Source organism: Vicugna pacos, chromosome 25 (assembly GCF_048564905.1).
Source record: "Vicugna pacos chromosome 25, VicPac4, whole genome shotgun sequence".
NCBI lineage: Eukaryota > Metazoa > Chordata > Mammalia > Artiodactyla > Camelidae > Vicugna > Vicugna pacos.
Genome location: NC_133011.1, coordinates 12,346,795 through 12,365,520, shown reverse-complemented (window position 1 = coordinate 12,365,520; position 18,726 = coordinate 12,346,795). Strand labels below are relative to the sequence as shown.

The 18,726-nt window shown below is 35.5% G+C and overlaps 1 protein-coding gene across 4 annotated transcripts in view; it reads right to left on the bottom strand.

Annotated features, from left to right (window-relative positions):
- The window catches only part of RIMS2 (regulating synaptic membrane exocytosis 2), a 436,528-nt gene that overhangs the window by 277,606 nt on the left and 140,196 nt on the right, over positions 1-18,726 (bottom strand). For all 4 annotated transcript variants that reach the window (XM_072949585.1, XM_072949586.1, XM_072949591.1 and 1 more), the window contains one exon: positions 16,059-16,984. In XM_072949585.1, coding sequence (XP_072805686.1) covers positions 16,059-16,984 — 926 coding nt within the window. The remainder of the gene's footprint in view (positions 1-16,058; positions 16,985-18,726) is intronic.

The following is an 18,726-nucleotide window of genomic DNA, read 5'->3' as shown; positions in this document are numbered from 1 at the left end:
ATTCTAATTTCCCTTTCTCTTCTGCTAATGTTTACTTGGCATTTACAATTTGAAATATCAATCCTTTGGGGTCTTCACTCTTACAAATATTTTAAATATCATATTTATATAATTTTAACTACTGGAAACCATTACAAAATAGAATAAAAATCAAAAACCTTGTATAAGAAAAAATATTAGCAAATGTTAAGGATGGTTTCCTAAATCAATATATTTTCCTAATAAGATGATGAATTTTAATGGCCTCTATCAGCTATAATTCATACAACTAAATAGTCGTTATACTTTTTTCTAAACAAATTTAAAAGCTTTTCCAACTAATGCAGTCAAGGCTATAATTAATTAATAACATGTAAATTCAAACATAGAAAGGTAGCATTATTGTACTTCCAATTACTAGTTACTTAATTAAAATGATGTGAGTTAATGAAGCTGATATAAAATGCCTTGCATCATAGGGAAATTCACTTAAATACAATCTTAATTTCATATAAAGTCAACCAAAAGGGAATTTACATGGGTGAGGGTGGAGGGGACTAGGTATCTGGCTGTATAACATATTTTCCTTTTCTCTATAGTTCTCAAGGTAGCCTAGTATTAAACAAAAAGTACCTACACTAGCCCTTCTATTCTCTAGCATTAAAAGTATTTAATTAATAGAATCTGTTCCTCAATATGTGATTTATACAAAAGAGCTTAATATTTCAAAGGGAGGGTTGGATTAAAACAAAAGGAAACACATTTACTAGCATACCTGAAATATAATACATCTTGACAGAAGGCACTATACAAAAGTGCCCAATGGGGACAGGCAACTGAGAAGCAGAAAAGGAAGAGGGGGAACAGGAAGGCCTTGGTGGGAGGCAGAGAGATACAGAGAAAGAGAGAAAGAACAGAAAGGGAAACAGAGAATGTATGGTGGGGGCATCCGAAAACCACAATTTCTGAACCAATTCAGTAAAAGAGTGATAGAAGAAGCAAAGTTCAAGGACAAGAAATTTTTCTGAATATAGCTAAGCATAACACATCACAGAAACAACTCCAGTTGTCTGAAAATAAATTAGGTGAAGACTAATTCATCTGCATTTAGTTTATTTTTGTTCACTGTTTCATTCAACTAAAACTGTCAACCTTTTCAATTATGAGACAGAAATTAAACAATGGTCAGAACATTCTATGTTTGGATATACTTGCCTGGCCTGTGATTCAAAATTAAAGTTATCTTATTTTAAAATGGTACACATTTTCACTGCAAATAAATATATTCCAATATAAGTTTGGTAATACCAATATTACAAATGCATTCATTTCAATTTTTAAAAAATAAGCAGAAAAGGGGAAATTTGTATTCAGCATACCTAAAAAAGCATTTATTACTTTACATAACGTTCGCAAACTAATATTTGAATCAGAAATCTCAATTCATTATTGTTACTGATCTTTTGGAATGAACACTTTTATTTTGAAAATTTTATTTTGTGCTAATGGCCATTTTACACTATAATGAAATCCCTCTTTTGTGGGAAGTGGCAGTGCATATGACAGAAAATATAAATCAACTAGGAGGCTGCTTGTTACACTTTGATATCAACATTTTAAAACAATGTTTTGCACCTATTGGATATGGTAATCACTGAAGTAACCTGTCAAAAGTTATCTCAAGGAATGAAATATTGCCCTATTAGTTTCCATAAAAATATTAGTCTTGGAATTTTCTGAAAGGACTGTTACATGCATTAAATTCTTATTGCTAACTTGTAAAAGATCCTGGGAAGCTGTATGATCTGGGTAAGCCATGCATATCAAAAGGAGATAGTAAATTAACAACTAATTTAATTTTATTTGAATTTTAATGCAAATATAAAGATGAAGCATAAAGTATAAAAAATTCAACACCCTAGAAAATTTGATGGAGTTGTGAAAAAAATGTTATGGGGAAATGAGTGTTGTTATAAAGTAAATAAAGGGTTTCTTACATTTTTTTAGGCATTAAGCATGACCTATCTAATGCATAAGATTATATTTATAAATTTTTTTATCTGTACTCTGAGAGTGCATGGGGGGCCTGGGGATGATCACTAAAAATGGAATACAGTAAGACAACTAAAACAATAGTTTCCTTTTTTCATTGTTATTATGTAAACATTATAGCCACACTAATAAAATTCTACATTAATTTTGTTTTACAAATTGTTGTCTCGAAAGCTTCTAATTTATCCTTATTTCTTTCTAGTTCTATATGCACATGTCATTTGAACATAGCAGATGTAACTTTCAGTTCAGCTTCTTAAATAACTTTACATTACAGCCTGGATAATTTTCCTTATTACCATAATCTCCATAGTCATCAAAATTTCAAACAGATTTCAGTTATCACTGAATCTGGTGATTCATGGTTAATAACATGTTTTTTAGGAGAGAAAATGGATCCTGTTTTGTAACATTTATGTATTTCCATGGTGCAAATACTTCCACTAAGTCAATTTAGACCTACCGGACACTATGTCACTGAATGTGGAGTTGGGAAGAGAGGCACACAAATGGTTCTCACAAGTTGGTACAAACCAGCTCTAGCATATGATTTTTAGACACTTGAGGGTTTTTTTTCCTCCTGCTTTGGGACTATTATAACCCTTTCAATGCCTATCTTTTGGCAGGCACAATTCATTCTCTACTTCCCATCCCATTACAACTATGAACTCTAAGCCAATCTTGATAATTCTAACTCTGTTGTCAGTGACTAGTTAGGACCTGCCATGAATAACAATTATGGCCAAAAAACACATGAAAAAGTATAGAGAGGAGGTTTCTAGAAAAGTTTCCCTCAGTTTCAAAAGAGTATATGAGTACAGAATGCTTAATATTGTTACATCCGTCTCGTAGAAATAAGAGGACAACACTGACAACACAATCTGAGTGGCTGTTGTTTTATACCACCCATACGACCCCCTCAGAACTGCACTCATTCCTCAAGCTGCCCAAAGTGCTGCATGCTCACTGCTCCTAGCCGAGTCCTTTATCCAAGAAGTTATGCTCTCTCCCCAGGGCGCAGCCATATGGAGCTCTCCTGGCTCCAAGGAAGACTTAGAACAGAGAGAGAGGTTAAACTGTAAGCAGTTGCCTCAACCAAACCCACAGGAGTTTGAAGCTGGTGTGGATCTTCAGAGGTTACCTAATGGAGGCAGGGGCCAGGAGGTGTGGCTCTCTTTAGATTCACCTTGTTTGGGACTCTACGCTTTCTGGATCTGGATATTTATTTATTTCCCCAGGTTAGGGAATTTTTCAGCCAATATTCTTCAAATAAGTTTTCTTCCCCTTTCCCTCTCTCTTCTCCATTTGAGACCCCTGTAATGTGAATGTCAGCACACCCGATGTCCCGGAGACTCCTTATTCTCATTAAAAATTTTCTTTTTTCTTTTTGCTGCTCTGACTGGGTGATTTCCAGTCTTCTGCCTTCCAGATTGCTGATCCAGTTTTCTGTATCATTTAATCTGCTGTTGATTCCCTCCAGTGTATTTTTCATTTCAGTTATCATATTCTTCAGCTCTAATTGGTTCTCTCTTGTATTTTCTAACATTCTATTTGTTTGCTGACAAACTGACATTCTCATTGTGTTCTTGTTCTTTCATTTGGAACATATTCCCCTGTCTTCTCATTTGGTTTGACTTTCTGTGTTTGTTTCCATGAATTAGGTGAAACAGCCACCTCTTCCAGTCTTGACAGCGTGGCCCTGTGTAGGAGGGTTTCCTGTGTAGACTGTATGTGCCAGGCAGCTTTGGCGTGCCTGCTGCAGCTGGAGTGTGCATGGGCCAGGGCCATCCCAGGACACTCTGCATTGAGGCTTCCTCGCAGCTGAAGCTGGAGCAGGCCTGGGCCAGGGGCTTCCAGGGCATACTGAGCTGGGCTCACTTTGGCAGAGTGGCTGGAGCTAGAGGGGGCATGGGCCAGGGGACACCAGGGTGTGCTGTACCAGGGCCCCTGGCAGGACACCTGGAGCTGGAGTAGGCATATGCCACACTATATATCCCTTTTAATATACCAGTCTGGCCTCAAAAGAAAAAAAAAAAAGATGCATCTGATGCATCCTGGAAAATGGTAGTGGACTACTGTAAACTCAACCAAGTAGCAGTCTCTCTTGAAGTTGTTATGCCAATGTGGTATCCTTCCTAGAAACAATATGGACTCAAGTATATGATATACAGACACTGAACTGTCAAAATGCATTTTCCCCACCCCTGTCAAGGACTGAAATCATTCACATACTTCTGGGCTGGACAAGAACATACTGACAGTCTTCCCCAGGATTATGTTAACCCTCCTGCCCTCTATTGTAATACAGTCCCAAAAGACCACAGGGACATTCCAAAGAACATTTTACTGGTTCACTATACGAATGAGAAAAAAGTAGCAATTATATTAGAGGCCTTGTTTAGAAACATGCTCTCCAGAGGGTAGCAGATAAATCCTACAAAGATTTAGGGGCCCATAATATCAGAGAAATTTTTAAGGTCATGAAAAACCATCCCTCCAAAGCAAAGAACAAATTATTACGCCTTGAACCTACCATCAGTAAGAAAGAAGCACAATGGCTGGTAGGCAGCCTCTGGTTTCTCAAGGCAACATATTCTACCCTGGGGAATACTGCTTGGTAAATACTCCTTCACCAAGAACTCCAGAAGGTTGTCTGCGGGGAGCCACTCGTGACGGAGGGCTGCCGCGCACAGAACTTGGGCGTAAAACCCCAAAGTGCAGGGCGCCAGGCTCTGAGATTGAGGCTGCCGAGCACAAAGGTTGGGCCTAAACTCCCACAGTGCGGGGCGCCCGGCTCAAAGGTCAATTGAGTTAGAACAATCTCTGTCCCGCCCCCCTTTTACTAAAGAATACACCAGGTGCGCTAATGCCTGAGGCCATTAAGTCACAAAGGACCTTCAGAGGGAGAGATATGATCGGCACACAAATCAGTGATTTTTTAGAGAACAATCACCTGAGTTAAAAATATACGAGTCACGATGTTAGTTTATAGTCTAGAGAAACAATACTTAAGTTTATGACTTTTGTCTTATGATCCTGCTTTGGGGAATAGTTGATCTGGGTTTTTTGGGAACAGTAAACAATAATGATGTCTTTTAAGTTAATGATTTTAGTACATGTTGTTAATATGCCCTAAAACAATACCGCTGCCTACGTGCAGGAATGTGTGAGCTAATGGGTTAAAATCATATAAATGAACTGCTGAAAATAAACTCGACGTCCACTCTTGACCTAGCGTCTTGCGGGCTAGAGTGAGACCCTCTCAACCCCAACTTTTCTTGTCTTGCTGTCTTTTTGTTACGTCTTTCCTTTTCTCAGTCCTGCAGCACAGGTTTCTGGACCTGATCGATTGTCGGCAGGCACCGACAGTTGTCAAGCTTCAAAAGGAACCCAGAGCAAAATGAAGCTCTAGATCAAGTGTAGTCTGCAAAGCAAGCAGCCCTGTCACATTGGCTATATGATGCAACAGACTGCACAGTATTAGATGCATCAGTGGTGGGAAAAAGATGCCATGAGAAATTTATGGCAAGCCTCAGTAGGGGAATCACAATGTACACTCCTAGGTTTCTGGATGAAAGCCATTTCATCTACAGAGGAGAATTATATACTATTTGAAAAACTGCTTCAAGTATGCTACCAGCTTTGGTAGGGACAAATATCTGAGCGTAAGTCATCAAGTGACCAAACAGCCAGAGTGCCCAACATAAGCTAAATTTTCTGTTAGGCTAAACCAGCTGAACAGCTGGACAAGCCAAACAACCATCCATTATAAGGCAGAGGTGGTGCACTCATGTTTGAGTCTAAGTAGGGCCAGATGATATATAAGTAAACCAAATGTGCAGGCAGACCCAACTTACACATCATCTACTATAACTGCACCAGCGTCTCTCCCTCAGCTGACATCTATGGCCACAAAAAGGGTCATTATTTCTCCCCTGCAAAAGAGGACAAAGGCCATGCCTGCTTCACAGATGCATCAGCTCAAAAGGTGTGCACCAGCCAAAAGAAGACTTTCAGGGATGGTCCTGAAAGACATTAGTGAAGAAAACCTCTCAGTAGGCAGGCCTTTAGATGGTGTACCTGGATGTCCACTTTGTGTAGAAAGAGAAGTGACATGGGTAAGAATACATGTGGACATACAGGCTTGGGCAAATGGTTTGACTAACTGGGCAGAAGCTTGAGAATCTACCCATGGGAAGGAGGAGTTAAACTGCACTAGTTAACTTCAATAACTCCCATGGAGAAGAAAAATCACACAGATTTTTCTACATTCCAGACTCATAAAATCATAATAAAGGAGGGACTTCGGGCTTAGTGGCTTGAAGTGCCAATTAGTTCTCTTCACAAAAACCAAGTAGAAGCCTGGATGAAATTGTCAACGATGACAATTGCGTGGCTGAGGAAATCAAACAAAGGCACATAAAAACCTGAGGGAAATGCTAGAGTTTTAGATAATAACAACAGAAGTCTGCTACCTTCTTACCTGGGCTTGCTCCCACAACCCCCTTCTGGTAGAGTTTCAGCAGTGCAGGGCTGTCTGGGAAAACCAGCCACCTTGTTATTGGTTTGGGGTGGGGTGAAGAAGCACATCCGATAGGAAACAAAGAAAACTAGCAGGTTTCCTAGCCTAAGATTGCAGTACCACATAGGGTGAATGGTAGAGCAGCCAGAAATTTGACAGGGAAATCTTGGAAATGAGAGACCCACAGGAAAAAGCTCAGTAAACTCTCCACACATATCAGATTGACTGGGAAATTATACCCTATTCAGGGAAGATCCCAGGAGAGTCTGGTAGAAAGTGAAACTCCAGTGAGTGACTTGAAAACTGGCTGAACTCTGAACGTGTCCCCCACACTGCACAAAGATTGATTAGCAGAGGTTGATTAAAAGCTGAAAATATTTTGGCACAATTTCTGCCCAAATCTCTGGCTGATAACCAGGCTCTGCAGACACAGGAGCGACCCATAGGAAGGTGAGACTCTTATTACTAGAAAAAAATGGTACGATGTATACAAAGTGCTGAGAGAGGGGGAAAAACTCTGTCAACCAAGAAGTCTATATCCAAAGAAGTTATCCTCCAAAAGTAAAGGTGAAATTTAAGAAAATTTCCCAGATTAAAACAAAACAAAAATAGACATATGTCTTCTACCCCAGAGGATCTGAATACCTAGCTTAGTCGCTAGAACTGACTCCTTAAATTTAAATGAAGAAAAAAATAGAATGCATTGTCACTTACAACATTATTTCTTTGGGAAAATGCATCAAGTTTAAAGTTAGAAACAGGTATTTCTTGTTTCCTCAGTAAAATTTGAAGAGTTGCCCTCTCCTACTATCTCAAGAATAGGATATGAGGCTCAAATTCTAGATTAATCAAAACCTAAGTATCCCTTTCTCCCCTTGACAGAGGTGCTGGGGACCTCGTGCATAAAAAGAACATGCTCTACCACTGAGCTACATCCCCCACCCCAAAACCTAGGTTTCCTTAATTACAAAGCAAAGGCCGGTAATCCCATGGGAAATACATTTTTTCTTTTAAAAATCCCTAATATGTATAGAGTAGGATATGCTGAAATAAAGTGGCTTTTACAATAATCTGTAAGAAAAAAAATTAAACTCAGCCCAACTCTTGACCCTTCAACATTGTGTGCACAGTCAATTCTGAGTATGTGTGCTATTTTGTAAAATATAATCATATCTAAAAGTTGTTTCATTTAATGAGACTGTAATGTATTCCATTCATACCCCTTATATTCTAAACTCAGAATTTTAACATCTTTTTATTCTTTTAGTTTTCTTTTTTTGATGTCCTTCATCTTACATATAGTCTAACTTGTTCATATCATCTTGATCATTCATTAAAGTTCACAATTTTCAATACTATTTTATTCAACAATCCATCCCTTAATATAAATTATATATTTCAAGACTTTGACAAAAGATAAGTATCAGGAGCATCTTAGATTCCTATGAAATGAAACGTTTGCTTGTATTTTATTAGCTTTTCTGTTGAAAGAATTAACATCATTCTTTTACTGTAGCATTCCATGCTTACTATATCAGGCTCACTTATTTGCTCCTGAAAGAGCAATAACCAAGCTACCTACAAAAAAAGAGACAGATAAGCAGTACCAGGGAAAATGGGACTAAGGGTGGCAATAATTTGGGTTGCCTTTTTGCTTTGAAACATATCTCCCCATACCCCAAATACTTCCTCAAGAAGCCCTTCTTATGGGTACATTTTAGAAAGAAAAACAGACAGCTTGAAGCACAAGCTAACAAAAACAAAAGCCCATCCCATGTACAATTTTCTTGGATGAGTCAGCCTGCATTAATGCAGTCAAATTCATAGCAAATTCTTACTCCTGCTGCAAAAAGCTGCAATTCTAGGGTGACAGAAAATGCTTTCATATTTCATGTTTCATACTCTAGTACTATCAATTATTGACATTTAATATATTTTAGTTGAATGAAATAAAGAATGAATGAATGAATGAATGAGTCTACTGTATATTTCTCAAAATATTGAAATGGTCTTAGACCCAACTTCTCTGATACTTCAATACTTTTTTAAGCCAAAGCTAACTGGCTTGTACAGCATTTGTAACACCATTAGGGTATTTGCTCTGATATGCCTCTTAGCAGTTAACAGCAACATGTCCTTCACAAAGCTTTGTATTCTTCTATTCATTGAACCAATTTCATCATTACATTTTTAAAGCTCTATTAAATACTCATATCTAGGCATCATCTACTATATTCTAATTCAATTTAACAGAGACTTTAACAGTTCCTATTTTTCAAACTAACTTAAACAATTAGTCCATATTTTAATTCTGCTTTTAATTTTCATTCAACTAGCTAAGCACCTTCTCAAATCTCCTGCAAACCAAAATCTGTAAGAGTTTTTTTCTTAGTACATACTTGGTAGTTTGGGGGGGGGTACTAGTTTCCATTAAAAATAATCTTTTAATCTTTTTTCTCTAGGCAAATATTAACACAGTGTTTTATCCATAATTAACAAGGAGATATTTTTGCAACTAGAAGGAATTACCGTCTTAAACATTTTATATGTTGCAATTTATCAAGAAACAAAAACCTCTCCTTTATTCCCATTTGTAAATCTACCTTCTGGCTATGCACTTTACGAACTAACTTCAAGTTAGTTTAGCTTCTCAATCTGCTTACATTTATGTTATGTAATTTCAAGTCTGAAATCAGCTTCATAATATGTATTTCCAACTTGATTTATTACCTCATAAAAAGAGTACTTTTTTTTAGAAAAGACACGATGGAACAATTTCATAATGTTGCATAATACAACAGTCATTAACTATATACATGCGACTTTGATGTGTTTGAGCTTTTTTAATTCCATAGTGAAGCTATGATTCATGTTGCAATTGGAATAACCATTTAGGATGAAATTAATTTACCTACAAAGTGAATATACAAGAAAGCAATAAAACTAAAAAATTTTACTTGTGAAAGTCTTAGTAATAAAGCAAGTAAGTAAAGTTTTTAAAAATTTTCCCATTATTATAATTTATTCTAAAATAGTTTTAATCCATATGTTTCAGAATTCCACACACGTTTAATTAGTCTCAAATATCGTAAATCAAAATTTTTCTCAAATTTCTAGTGTATATTGTCAATTCAGTAGTCTATTATTATAAACATATAGAGTAGATTAATTACTTTAAAATTGCAAGAAACTTAAGATTATACAAGGAGATAAATTTCACCATTTACACCTAAACGCAGATGTATAAAGCTGCTATCTTTTAGGATTTGTGTTTAATATTTTAAGACCCATGCTTCTACCTGAAGGTTTGCAGTCTGTTTTCCCTTCTTTCTATTCTGGTCAGTTCACCAAATTATCCCACCTTCATTATCTACCTATACCTTCCCCCCCCCAAAAAAAGTAAAAAGAAGGAGTTGTGCTACTTTAAAGAGTCTAATAATTACATCAAACATTTCACAATTTATTGCTTAGGAGACTGTCATACACATGTATTCTTCCACTTACTACCCCAGTCTCTCAAGATTTTACAAGAAAAAAAAGAGACCTAAGACAATTAAATAAAATCAGTCAGGTTAGGATCTGGAAGACAAGGGAAATTAAATTCTCCACAATCGATCTCAGTGCTTAAAAAAGATGAAACTGGATATCTTTTCTACAGTTGGACAAATGACTGACAATATACTGATGTAATTAAACATTTTAATGTTGCACTATAATATTAAGATTAAAATATATTAAATCAGAAAACACATCATGTCTACAATACATATATCAATTAGCCACTGAATATCATCTTTAGAAACTTTTTCAGGTAGGTCAGGTAGAAGAGATGGGGGAAGCAGGAAAAACCAGTATCAGGTGAGTCATAATATAAGGGGGTGGCTTTAAAACATGTTTGGCCATGATCCCCAGTATGAAACATAAATTTTACATTGTGAGCCTAAATAATACACATGCAACACTAAAATGTTTTACACATCAATTACCTTTACTTTGTGTAATTCACTTTGATATTTTCTACTCTATCCTATTTCAGTCTCCCACTTTTTAAAATACCAGTCATGACTCTCTCAATTGGTTCTCAAAGTAAAGAGGGAAGGAGAATAAAGGGAGGGGCCAGGGATGGAGGGCTGGGGGGTAGTGATGGGGCCTTTGCCCCACAAGAAGTATCTGGCAATGTCTGGAGATACTCTGGGTTGTCACAGCTGGGGGTGGGAACTACTAGTATCTAGTGGATAGAGGTCAAGGATGCTGCTAAATACCTCACAGGACATAAGACAGCCCCACAAAACAAACAAGGTATCACTGCTGATAAGACTGAGAATTCTGCTCTAGTTTCTTTAACAGGGAAATCCTAAATAAATTTGGAAAGTCAATAGTTTTAAAGTTTATGAAAAAAATACATTTTAAACTTTGAGAGAAATGTCCAACATTTAAATTCAGAGATACTATGACATTAGCAATCTAAGACTTCTCTACCTCCATAATTCAAAGACGAAAACATTGCAATTTTCTAACCCAACACAAAATGTGGAGAAGCAATCAATATAGCATTATGAAAAGCAAACTGTTCATATTGAGCTGCGAGATAGGTGTTATAAAACAAACAAATCATGTAAAATCAGTGAAAATGACCGATCTTCTCTCTTCTGAAGTTCCATAGCACCCACAGTACAATGGGCTTACAATTGCGAGTTATTTTACTTTCAATTTGTTGAAGATAGAAAGAATATCATTCATCTCCTCTATATTTTCCATTAGATCCAACTCAATACCCTGCAAATAACAGGCTCTAAAAAAGTTACAAATTAAAAAGTATATTCTTCTCAGCCTGGAAATACAAGCCTAGTTCAACAGGAGGCAGATCCTGGAAGAAGTGAAACCAACGGAAGAAGTGAAACCAACGTAAATGTCCACAATCCACTATCTTTGACTATCATAGAACAATAAATAATCTAAAAATTAAGTAAGTATCTAAAAATTAAGTAATAATCTAAAAAGTAAGTAAGTTAATACTTACTGTTTGTATATTATATAAATTTATATATTAAAATATTTATATATATTATCTATTGATGATAGATAGATAAATGGTTAGACTGAGATATATAGATAAATATCCCTACAACTGCCAAACAATGGACATACATTGTATTTATAGGTAAGGAAGCAGACCTGCAGTGGTTAAATACACAGGACAAGATCATGCAGTTAGTGAATGATCCAGCCAGGATTTGAGCTCCTCTTTAACTCTAAAACTCATGCTTTTTTCCATAAAACCGCCCTATTATTGTTACACAAATAATGGTTTGGTCACTCACAGACTGTAGTTATCAGCATCACTGAAAGAACCTAGTGAGTGAAATGACATCTACTCTAAATTTGGGTGAAATTCTGTATATTAAAATAATGACATCTATCCAAAGTGACAAATGAATAAGAGAAAAGCTAAAGTCACCAAAGCACCAATAAAGCTGAAGATTAAACAGCAGCACAAAGTTAGCCAACAGGACAGCAGAGAAATAAAAAAACTTTAAATAAACTATAAACTTGCTGTGTGGATTATCAACAGAATTCTTATTATTTAAAGACCAGGAAAAAGCCTGCCTTGTAGTAGAAGTTATAATATGACATACAAGAGCCTGCATAGAACCCTTCTGCAGTGGTAATGTTGCTTGGTGCTATCTATGCAGTGTTGGTTAATGCTTAAATTACTTCATCCAAATTTACTTTGCATATTTTGGAAAGGTGCACAAGAATGAAAAGGGACAGAAAAGTAAGACAATGAAAAATATATCTCAGTTGTAAAGTACATTCTTTGGAGTTATTTAGCCTAGGGGATAATAAAGCAAAGGGACTATCTTTTAAAAGTTGGTTGATCCTCATCAGAATGATGTATCTACATATAATCACATAGGAAAAAATGCCACTAACAAAACTATTTTAATTATTAGGAAAAATTTTCAAACATTAGTTAACTATTAAGGATGAATATGAATCTCAATGTTAGATAGCTTTAAAAGTAGCTTATTCTCAAATCAGATTGACATTTTTCCCACAAATAATCAAAAATGCTACTCTAATGATGATATGACACAATTTAATCTCTTTCCCATATTATTCCAGTTTCTTAACAGCTACAACTTCTCCTCACATTGTGGGTAATATCAAACAGGAAAAGGTTACTTTATTTAGATGTCCTTCTCCAAAACTGAATTAAATTACGACTGATATAATATGGCAGAAGCCACATTCTGTGAAATAAATTATTAGGTAGATGAGAAGGAGGACTGTCTCTAACGGTATCTACTAGGAGTTCAAGTTAGGGGAGAAGACAGATGTAAATGTGTAGTTTCTTTCCATTTTTAAATAGCATTACCTGGGATTTTTAACTCATATATAGCTTTTTTATTTATGTGAGATTTTTATAACGTAACTTCAAAACCCTGAAACGAAGTATAAGCTCTTAGAAGAATACTACATATAAAAAGCTTTCAAGCCCTGGATGATGCAGTTGTTTTGTTTTTTACATCTTTATGTGGTAAAAGTAAAGGCATTGCTTTAGCAAAGGATAACAGAATCTAAACCAAAACACTATAGATAACAAAACGATTTCTTTCTTATGTATTATGATAGATATATTCAGGCAAATATGGAAAATGACCAAACTAAAGATTATTAAATATACTTAAGGAAGTATTACAGCTTCTGGGAATAAATTTTCTATATGATCCATGATAAGATTAAGATCTACAGTTTCTCTTTATAGACTTTGATATCTTAATAAACATAATTTTCTTATTATTTATAATTTAAATGCAACTTGTATGAAATGAGGTTCTATTTTTTACTGTACATTCATTTTCCTCAAGCACATTTGTTGAATAACTTATCTCTTCCGCCTTGGTTTGTAGTGCTTTCTATGTTTTTATCATTTATTTATTGTAATATGCCAACTTTGCATAAGGATTATTTTGAGCTGAAGGCAACTGAGAAGAAGCAGATGCAGGGAATGCTCCCTACCTTCCCCATATTTATCTAAAAGATGGACATAAATTTGCAAAGGTGTCCCCTACGCACACTCTACCAGAAAGGACAAAATTTAATTACTCCTTATCAGCCCAGAAATAGTTCCAGAGGAGTGTGCACAACAAACTTCACTAGCTAGCTCTTATCTTCCATTAGATACCCGATAAATTTACCTTCCCATAATTTGCAGTCTTAGAAACTCAAATCCGTTGCCCGTTGCCTTTGTTTTGTCATCTCTCTAAAAATGCACTGTTCTTCTGTTAAGATTCTAAATCCTACCCACTCATTTGAGTTGCTCATAGCTGACTGTGCACATGTATACCCAATGCACATGATAATAAACTTGTTTGTTTTTATCTTGTTAATCTATCTTTTTGTCAATCTAATTTACAGGGCCCCAGACAGGGAAACTAAGATGCATAGAGGAAAAAAAAAAGTCAAAAGGGAATTATATTCAAAACCTTATAAGAGGCTATAATGAAAAAGAATACAAAAAGGAATATATATATATATATATATATATATATATAACTAAATCACTATGCTGTACACCAGGAATTAACACAACATTGTAAACTGACAATCTGTCAATAAAAAAGAAAAGAAAGAAAGAGCTAAGTTTTTCTCCCCTACAACTGTAGATTGACTTTAGAAATATGATTCTCCAAGAAATCAATTAGGACTGTGACAGAATGTTATTAACCCCAAAAAATTGTTTAGAAAGAACATGTATCTTTACAGTATTTAGCCCTCTCAATTTGGAATATAAAATGAATCTCTACTCACTTCCTTTATGTTACTCAGTGAAGTCTCATAGCTTTCTTCATGGAGGCCTCCCTCATTTCTTATTAGTTATTTTAAAATCACATTTTCTGTTTTTTGATCAGAATGGGAATTGCCTTTCATCTGTGTTTTCTAACTGATTATTTTGGTACAGTAAAAAAGAATTCTGTATTAATTTCTAAATTAATTTCATATCTAGCTGCCTTCTTGAATTCCTTTACTGAATCCTATTGATTCTTATGAAGAAATTGATTACTGATCAAATGGTGTCAGAAAACTGTGTGTATTGCAGGGGGGAACAGGTTGGTACAAGGGATTCATGTTAGATATTATCCTATATATTTTGACACACACCAAAATAAATTACAGAAAGATTAAAAAGTTAAAGGTTAAAGAAATAAATAATAAAAACATGAGAAAATATACAGTTAAATATTTAACTGATTTGAGGATAACAAAAAGTTTCTATGGTTAAAAGGAATGGGAAAAAAATCACCAAATATGCAAAGACTTAACTATATTAAATTCAGTATTTCAAATGACCAAAGAAAATTAGTACCTAAACATCAAAATGGGAAATACATTTGGAATAGATGACAATTAAATGGGTAAAATTCTAACCATATAAAAATATCTTATAAATCAATTACAGTAAAACTAATTAATACTCAATAGGACCACGAGCAGAAGAAATAAAAGGAATGAAGAGACAATTCATAGAAGAATATATCAAACACCAGTAACCATATATAACATTTATCCTCACAATCAAATTCAAATTAAAACAACAGCGAGAAAGCATTTTTTGGTGGTCTATTCAACCAGCAAAAATTTGGTGCATCAAGACTGAAAACTCAAGCACATCTGACAGGAGAATGGAGTATTACCATCTTTCTGGAGAGCAGGTTGGTAATCTGAATTAAAAACTTAAAAGAATCAAAGCATGAATATGTATTTGTGAAATACTCAGAGATACAGGCAAAAAATTGTGTATAAAGAGAACCATTATAATATCATTTACAGTAGCAACTGGAAGCAACTGCAATGACCCCAAATAAATGAATAGTTAGTTTGTGGTACATCCTTATGATAAAACAGTAGTGCAGCCATTTAAAACATTTCTGAAGAACGTCTAAAGGCTCAGAGAAAAGCTAATGATACGACATCAACTGGAAATAATCAGAAAACAAAATTATATAGTATGATACCAACTTTGTAAGTATGTAAAATACACATGTATCAGACAACAGGAAGAAAATACAACAAAATGTTAGCAATGGTTAAATTTGGGGGAAAGGACTGTGGATAGTTTGCATTTCATTCTTTTACACTGAGCAATTTTTCAGATGTTCTATAGTAAACATATTGCTCCTTTTGAAAGAAAGCACAAAAAATGTTATTTTACAACTACAGCTAATACGTATTTTGAAATATGCCATCAAGCGCTGCAAGAAAATTTTCAGAAACAAAGCAAAAAGACAATTTTTTAAAAAATCAATATTTTTTCTACATAAATTACAGAAGATACTTTTTATAACTTGAAATTTTCTTCAAATAACCAGCACCATTAAAAAACTTAAAAATAAAGGTAGTAATATCTAACTACTAAATATTCAGTCAGAAATACAACCTAAAAAGCAAACCATTATCTAACCAATTACAGGGAAATGTGTGATTAGAATACAGTGCTTACCTTTTTCACTTACACTCTCACTTTCAATCTCAACATCATCGCAACTTGTATATTCAGGTGTTGAAGCTAATTCCTCCTCTGAACTGCTCAATGAAACCTGGCGCATTTTACCTCCTTTCTTTGATTTATGAGGCTTTGGTGGTGGAGGTCTCACTGACTCTGACTGGTCAGAACTGAGAGAATCATTCCTTAACATTGTTTCCATTTTTTCCCGTTTTGTTTTCCTTACAGCGGAGCTAGGATCTAAGTGGTGTTGTTTCCTTAGTGAGTCAGTACGTCTCATGTCTGGTCTATCAATGGGTATTGGACTCCTCCGGGGGGTAGGAGGACTATGGTTTGTGGTCCTTTGTGGATAAGAACTTGGTCCCTGAGCCTCTCGAGTTCTTTCCATTGAATAAGAGCGCTGACTTTCCATGGCAGCTCTACGTTCAGATATAGATCTTTGCCTTGATGGTCGTTCCATCCTTAGCATAGAAATCCTGGAGTCTTCCAGTTCAGCATTTGCCAAAGAGACATCACTGTGCCTTCTCTCATGCCTGGCTCGTGACACTTCAGCATGAATACGCATTTGTTCTTCATAGGGCTGTGGCTTTACTGGATAACGGGCCAAATTCGGGTCACTTCGGTAGCGTGCCTGGTATTCCTCCTCTCTCCTTTGTCTCTCATATTCATCCCTGCTCTCCACATCCTCATCATCTACAACATATTCTTTGGAATGCCGATGACTTCTCCTGTTGGAGTCCCTGTAATTTATATGATCAGGCTCTTCATAAAACTGAGGTTCACGTTGAGACCTCCTATCAGCATAATCTGATGGAGATCTAGGCATTGTGCTGTCCGGAGTAGCATACTGCGGGTACTCCTCTCTTTCTTCCCTTTGGTCGTATCTTCTGTTCTGATCTCTGGACACCGATGGACTTCTTTTCCTAAGTAATCAAAGAAAAAGAATGATGAAAGGAGCAGCATTCAAGCAATTTCACATTTTAATGATTCACTGGTGGGTGGATGGATAAATTTAAATAGTTCTTTTGCTTCTTTTTTCTTTAATTTCATTTTAAAGTTACGCCATAACAAAACTTTAATTAATATTCACTTTATTCAGTTCAAATAGGAAATTTATAAGGTACTTTTAATATAGTTCTTAAATGCCTGATACACTACATATGGGATATACTTACACCCTGCAATTAGACAAGCAACATCACATTCTGCTGCTGCAAAATAGCCTTTATTCTAATTTCTTTGCTTGGTTCAATACACATAAGCTATCTCCCAACTGTTATTCAGAAGCTAAGAAAAATTCCACCTTCTTTTCTCTCTATTCCTAAGACCTTGATTTCATAGCTACTTGAAAACATAATGAAGCCAAACTGATTCAGCTCAAGAATTGAATGCTTCCAACTAAAACTAAGAGTTGGCTCTTAAAAATTATTTTTCATTCATCTTCTACCTAGATCACTCCTAGTATTTGTTCATCTAAATGTTCGTCTTATCATTGTATCTCCAACCCTTCTTTACTGCTCTAACCTGAGATAAGCAACAAATAAATACTGACAATAACAATTTATTCATTTCAAAAAAAAGTCTTTCTAGAAGTCAGAAAGATCTGCTGTTTTTATTCCATATTCATTAAGAGTAAACCCAGCTCCATTACACTCCTCTGTCTTCACATCTGATCACTAATATTTCCTTACAGTCTCAGAGGAAGAGAGTGTATACTAAGATTTCAACCTGTACCTCTAACACCCTTCCAACCTGGTAGACCCTGCAATCACACATAGTTCTCTTAGTCATCAAAATAGTCATACTGTCCTCATTAGCCATGAAAAGCAATGGGACTAGAATCCTGAAGATGACAGAAAAGGTTTAAACTGTTACAACGATTTTGCCAGGACACATGAAATAGTGGGGTCAGTTGAAGTTAAAGATGACCAAGACTAGACAGCTCAGTTGAGAATTTCTTAGATTTTTTTTTAACCCAAAGAGAGAAAGGATACGCATGGAATGACACAACCCAGCAACATCATCATTTTCCTCTAAATGGGTCTCTTTTGGGTCCCTAAACTCCTTTCCCATATATCTGGAATGCAGTCCGCCAATGCATCAGTTAGGTTCATTAACAAAAGCAAAAGTCACTCTAGGTTTTCCAGGTATTGAGGGTTTTAATATAGAAATCAAAACTACACAACTGTTGAACCAATGAAGGAATGAAGGCCAGAGAAGTTAATGCTGTTCTTGGCCTGGGGAACCAGAGACACAAGTTCTCAAAACGGTCATTAAGAAGGTGGTATGATCCCAGGATTCTTAGGCAATTTGCCACCAATTATCTGAGCTGCCTACAGCATTACGGTGGTCAATTAATAGAAGTTTAACCCAGAAACCACCAAGACTTTCACATATGTCCATCCGCCTACCAACAACTCTGCTCGACAATAATGGTTTCCGTAACTCTTCTACCTTTCAAAGCTCACACAACGGCATGGCTAGGGTGGACTCTAACCTAGAATCATAAAGGGAAATGTATTTCATTAAATGAAGAAACTGGTCTGTTCCCTTAAATGTTTTATGATTAAACAAGTATATGTGCTTTTTTATTTATACATTTTCATTCTTACATTTACATATAAAACATTTAGGACTTAATTATAAATCTTTTAGGTTACAATAA